This window comes from Hibiscus syriacus, unplaced genomic scaffold (genome assembly GCF_006381635.1).
Source record: "Hibiscus syriacus cultivar Baekdansim isolate YM2019G1 unplaced genomic scaffold, ASM638163v2 tig00116983_pilon, whole genome shotgun sequence".
NCBI classification, from domain to species: Eukaryota; Viridiplantae; Streptophyta; class Magnoliopsida; order Malvales; family Malvaceae; genus Hibiscus; species Hibiscus syriacus.
Window position 1 is genome coordinate 438,789 of NW_024063506.1, and position 6,346 is coordinate 445,134.

A 6,346-nucleotide genomic window follows, 5' to 3' on the forward strand; every position below is an offset into this window, starting at 1 on the left:
CGTGAAACTCGATCCCACAACCTCAAGGACAAGAACCTTGTGCTCTATCAACTGAACTGGATGTTCATTTCCATTTTTATATAGACAAAAATACATTATTATATATATATATATATATATATATATATATATATATATATATATATATATATATATATATATATATATATATATATATAATAAATCATCTCTGTTAATAAACAAATGAATTTGGTCTTCATTGTGGCCATCTCCATTTCGTTTATCACGTAGTTGTTCATTCAAGTTGTCGACGATCTTGTTTCATTTGGCGATGACATTGTCAATATTTCATTGAAAATTTTATTAGAATAAAGAGAATATTAATAATTTAATATATATAATTCATTCATCTTATTAAAATTATTATTATTGACTTTCAATTATCAATTAGTAGGGTTTAGGGTTTAAGAGTGGGTCATCCCGTCTCTGTTACTAAACAAATGGATTCAAAGGCTAATCAATTTCATAATTTACTACTGCACCCTCAATTAGGGGGGGGGACACGTTTATATAAGCGTGAAAAAAAAGAAAAAGAAAAACAAAGGAAATGAGGCACGTCCGCTTAACAAACAACAGTATTTTACTCCCTAGTCTTTATCCCCATATATAGGGTTTACTTCTAATCAACATGTCAAGTTCTGAACTCTCTGAACACCAAACAAGATGAAAATTGTGAACAAGCAGTTTTTAAAACGGAGAAAAAGAGGAAACCGGACCTCGAATTCCTACTCGCCTGGTGCCGACACCCCTTGCTTCAGCCTCTCTCGCTTCATCTTTTTCTTCGATACGGGCTTCTTCTTCCTAGGAGGAAGCGTCTTCTGTGCGTAGTAGTAAAGCACAAAGTTGCCGACAAGGAACATCACCACTAATCCCCCAACAACGAGCAGCACGATCAATCCAGGGTTGAAACCTTTGGCTTCGGTTTCGTAGATCATGTTTCCCTATTGCATCACCAAAAACTAAATTATTACATACATCTAATGCACAAACACTACCTGCTAAAAGAAGTTCATATATTTGGAGGACCCTCATACCCTATCCAAATATGCCACACATTGGTACTATAAAAAAAATGAAAAAGTCCGAGTATCACAAACAGAATAAAAAATCAGTAGTAAATGATCATACGATGTTTCTATCAAGACCCCCCTTATAAACTTGTCCTAGATGTTTAACGATCACGAAGGCCAAAAAGGAATACTTCTCCCATGTACGCAGATATGGCACATTTGTTACGCTACAAAATGCCAAAACAAAAATCACTTGAGAAAAATGTTATCGGCGTTCTATTTTGAAGACATTGATGCTCGACGAACCTAGCTAGAGAAGATAATAACAAGGGAAGCCAACACTCAGAACTTTCAAAATAGAACAACAATGAAGATAAAGTTGAGAAATAAGGTGGAATTGGTTGAAAAAAAGCTGCAACATAAGCTAATGATAAGAATATGGAAGACGAGCTACTTAAGCAAAGCTTGTATATGGGAGCTGACAGAAAGGGAAGCCAATACGCAAGCGAGCTGGAAATCATCAACTGTTCAATATATTAGTGAGCTACCGCAATATTATCTACTGAGAAAATATGAATGAATTAATGAAAAATCTTCTCATTTTCTCTATATTTCTTCTCTACTTTCTGGCCTGTCTCTTCTTCATCTACTTTTTTTCTTCTAAACTGTTCTACACTAATATTTACATCAACAATATATGAACATAACTGATTACTATTATTACCATTAATTTGGAATTGATTATCAACAAGAAGAACATTTCTTTTTTTCTTTTTTCTTTTTCTTTTTCTTTTTTCCTTCATTCATTTCAATAAAAAGATATTATCTGCTCTAAGAGAGTATCTGATGTAGCAGCAAAGATAATGACAAAGAATTCATCAAAATGGATAATTAAAAAAGGGAATTAATTGATAATTAGCATGCAATGATATCATAACATTTGATTAACGAACAATAAACATGAGGAGGGAAAATCCAAATTAAGTACAAAAGTTTCCCCAAAAAAATCGAAATTGAAATAAAATATTAGATCGGCACGATAACAGGCGATAAGATAAGGAAACAATACCAGATCGATATATTAGAAAGAGAAATAGGAATTAATTTATCAATGATCTCGTTGAATAGCCAGTCAAAATGAGATTAAAAAAAAAGAAAAATCATAAAATGAATATATATATATATATATATATATATATATATATATATACACAAAGAGATCAAAAGAGGGAGAAACCTTATCGGCGAACTCGAACTCGTCCGACATCGTTGCGAACCCAATGGTGGAGCTGCTCCGCAACACGAATTTTGACCAAAGGAAGCTGCATAAACTAGGAAAACGTGAAAAGAAAGAGGTTTAGGCAATTTATAAGGGTAGTGTTTCCGTTTTGTTATGATGAGATTTCCATGATCCCGTTGAAAGTTGAAGCCCAGTTTTCCAATACAATGGATCCAATTGAGCTTTAACTCCAAGGTAACCCATTTAAATATGTTTATAAGTATTTTTATTTGTCAAAATATAAAAGAAAAACATTTCTTTTCCAGAATGTTTCTTTACAAACCGAAAAAAAGGGGCAAATTACATAGATATTACAGTTTGATTTTTTAATTTTTAAAATATTGTATTTTCGTTTTTATTTTTAAAAAAAATAATTTCTACAATAAAAATATGGTTGGAGTACAAACAAACCGTCTTCACCCTTCAAAAGTAATTTTTCGAATTAAAAAAATCAAAGACGGAATATTTTCAAACTGTAGTTAATATTCATTATTTTTTAATTAAAAAATTAAAACGGTATCGTTTCCTGACGTCTTTACTGTTTTTAATATTTAAAAAAAATTGTTACTGCAAATTGCAGCATTGTTTTGATTTGAACCTGGCAGGGGCCAGGCCGGGGGCAGGGGGCAGGCAGGGCTGGGCAGCAGTGCAATGCATGAGATTTTGGGAAATATAATAAAATGGTAGTGACATATAGGCAGGGGTATTAATATTTTTTAAAAATTATATTATATTATGTAAGGATAAATGATAGGGGTAGATAACAGGAAAATATTTTTTTGAGAAAATTAATATTTTGTGTTAAAATAGGTGAAGTTTAAGATGAAATGTAAAAAAAAATTAGAGTAAAGAAGAAGGAGGAGCAAGAAAATTTGGTAAAAATATATAGTAAGTTAGTTTGATTTAGTATTTTAATTTTTATTTAAGTAATATTATATTTCTAATCTTGTTTTAAATTTTTAGATTGTATATTATTGATATAATTTTAATTTTATACATGTAATTTCAGTAGATTTGGAAAAAAAATAACAAAGAAAGAAGATTTGGAGTTTTGGTATAATTTTTTTGTTCAAACAAGTAAGTTGACTTGGTTTTTGTCGACACCATTTTTCACCCGGACGGGGAAAAACAAGTACCGACTTAGAGGTTTTCTTTGAAAATGTTTTGAAATGTTAAGAGTCGCCACCAATCATTTTAAGGTACGATTGAGACATCATAAAAATCGGATGATTTTAAAAATACAAAGATGAAATTAAAGCATAAAGTAAAAGGACCAAAATATAAGAAATAAGAATATAAGGATTATATAAAATCGGTATAAAAATTCAAAGTGAAATTTAAAGGTCTATAATGTAAATACTGAAAAATAAATGCACAAATTAAAATAACAAAAAATTTAAAGGGCATAAATATAAATAAATAAAATAAATTAATCGAATAAAATTATAAGTTAGAGGTTAATTTTTAATTTTATCTGGATCATGAATAACACGAATCATACCCCAGGGCGGGTCATCGTAAGGTCGTATTAACTTTTTAAATTCGTTTTTTAAACAATTAGGGACCAAAATATAAAAATCGTAGCCAAATCATAAATAAACAATGACAAAAATGCATAAATTAAAAATATAACACAAAATTCATGAATAAATAATAAAACAGAATCCATCAAATGCTAAAATAAAGCAAAACAAAAATCAGTGACCAATTTCAAATAAATGGAAAAATAAAACAATGACTAAATTAAAATAAAATAAAATAGAATGATAAAAATGCAATAAACTGGAAAAGGGAGGTTTAATGACTAAAATGCAAAAACACTGCAAAGTTCAGTGGTCAAAGTGAAAATAACCCTAGAATTTTCTATGACCGGCAAGAGAATAACACAAAAATTAATACTAAATATAAAAAGGGGAAATGACTAAGTGAGGATAAACATTTTGAAATAATAAAAATGAAAAATAAAATAAATAAAGAGGTGACCAAAACATAAACTATAGGAATTTAGGAGGACCGCTTAAGGGATTAGACCATTCTGATCCTAAAACGCGCGCATGGGGCCCAAAATGATGATGTGGCTATATATACCTTTTTTTCTTTCTTTTTTTCTCATTTTGCTCTTCTCTCTCTTATCACTGAAACTCTCTCCCCGCTCTCTATATTTCTCCAGAAATCGACGACGAACGCCGTCGCCGACAGTCGCATCGACTGTCGGACGCCGCCATCTTTGGTGGCCATCGTCTCTGATATATGGTTTGTTTCACGTGAAATAGACTCCAACGCCGTGAAAATGGTTGAGACTCTTTTTCTCTCCAAGGCTCCAATCGCCAATGTCCACCGTTGGATCAGGCCAAAATCCAAATATGTTATCCTCGGGGATCTGATACGCCTTCTCACCAATCGGATTAGCAAAAGGAAGTCCCTAATATCGGTGGAAGGCTCGACCGAAGGTAACCTCTTATATCTTATTCTTTTTTAGTTTGTAAGGTTGTTTTCAAAGAAAAAAGTAAATAAAATATCTAGAACATTTTTTTATTGCTTTCGAAAATGGATGGTGAGGATCCCTCTTATAAATATTTTTTTCAATGAGGAGAGTCCTCCTTCTGTTTTCTTTTTTTCCAAGTTTATATCCACCCACTACAATCCTAAAAAAAAATTGGGTTCATATTGCATGTGATTTGCTAATGTTGTTTGTTATTGTGGTTGTTGGATGGAGTGTTGATGCTGTATTTGGTGTGATGTGATTGAAGGATGGTGTGTGCAGGAGCAACAACCGGGAATAGGGGCATAGAGCGGCAAGGGTAACAGTTAGGGCATTCAATGCCCTGGATATTAAGGGATTTTATCCATTTTTTGTTTTTTATTTTAATAATAATATATTTGAGGTAAAAATTGGTGCTTACAGTTGCGCATCTTTTCTCATTGCCGTGAAACATGAATAGAGCAAAGACATAAAGCACCAATTTTTATCGGTTCGGCCCATTAGTGAAACTTCGAGCTCCAAGTTCTTCTCATTATGAACTCTTCACTCTTCTACAAAGGAAAATGTTGAGGTTGAACAAGCTCTCTCACACGAACTTCTTCACCCTCATCGAACAAGTTCTTCTCATGATGAACTTCCTTTTTATTGGAGATGTCAGTCCACTTCCTTCTGCGATGGGTAAGACCTAATTGAACAAGTTCTTCTCATTATGAACTTATTCTCTCATAAACGTTGATCAAACTCATTTGTGATGGTTGATCCATGGTGATGCTGATTCAACAACTTATGTGACGGACGAGCCAAGGTGATGATGATCCAACTCCATATGTGATGGACGACTGAAATGATGGTGATGTTCCAACTCCTTATGAGATGGAAACGACCTAAGGTTGAAAAAGTTCTTCTCATTATGAACTTTTTTCCCCTTATTGGACGAGTTCTTCCTCATCGGACGATAAAATTCATTGTTAGTAAAGAGACGACCTCGTAAAAATTTTCCAAACAAAGTGACATATATGTTGAAGTCCCTCAAAGTTCCAAGCAAATAGAACCCACCAAGTGGCTTCAGCGGGGAGTGTTATTCTCCCTATTCGAGTCTCACTTACAAGTTATTAGCTTTGGACCTGCTTCGATACTTGGGGGAGTAGGTACATCTGAAGTTATTATCAAGATACCTCCTCAAGAAATCTTTGTTCCAATAAACATCATTATGAACCTTATATTTGAGAAAATCATCATTGTCATTTACAGCTCGTGTATCAACCATATTTGCTACGGGTGCCATAGGAGTCATACCAGAACTAGATGGTACCACCATCTCTCCCAGACCAACACATGTTCTCGTGCAACAGACGCCAAACACGACTCAAATATATTCAAATGAGATTGCAATGTTGGTAAAAGATTGTTGATGCAAAATCAACATGTTTGCAATAACTAGAAAAATAATTACATAAAAAATCATTTTATTATGTTATGACAAAAACTATTACCTTATAAGTGATTTTTTCATGATCGATAGGATGAATAATTCCCTTAAGGTTAACACAATGC

At 32.6% G+C, this 6,346-nt stretch overlaps 1 protein-coding gene across 1 annotated transcript; it reads right to left on the reverse strand.

Annotated features, from left to right (window-relative positions):
* Positions 1–560: 560 nt before the first annotated feature.
* LOC120192932 (DNA-binding protein S1FA-like) lies at positions 561–2,436 on the reverse strand. The gene is made up of 2 exons (XM_039195605.1): positions 2,269–2,436; positions 561–962 (listed from the first exon to the last, which is right to left on the reverse strand). The coding sequence occupies exons 1-2, from the start codon at positions 2,296–2,298 to the stop codon at positions 747–749; spliced, it is 246 nt and encodes an 81-aa protein (XP_039051536.1). The 5' UTR covers positions 2,299–2,436; the 3' UTR covers positions 561–746.
* Between the last annotated feature and the right edge of the window lie 3,910 nt (positions 2,437–6,346).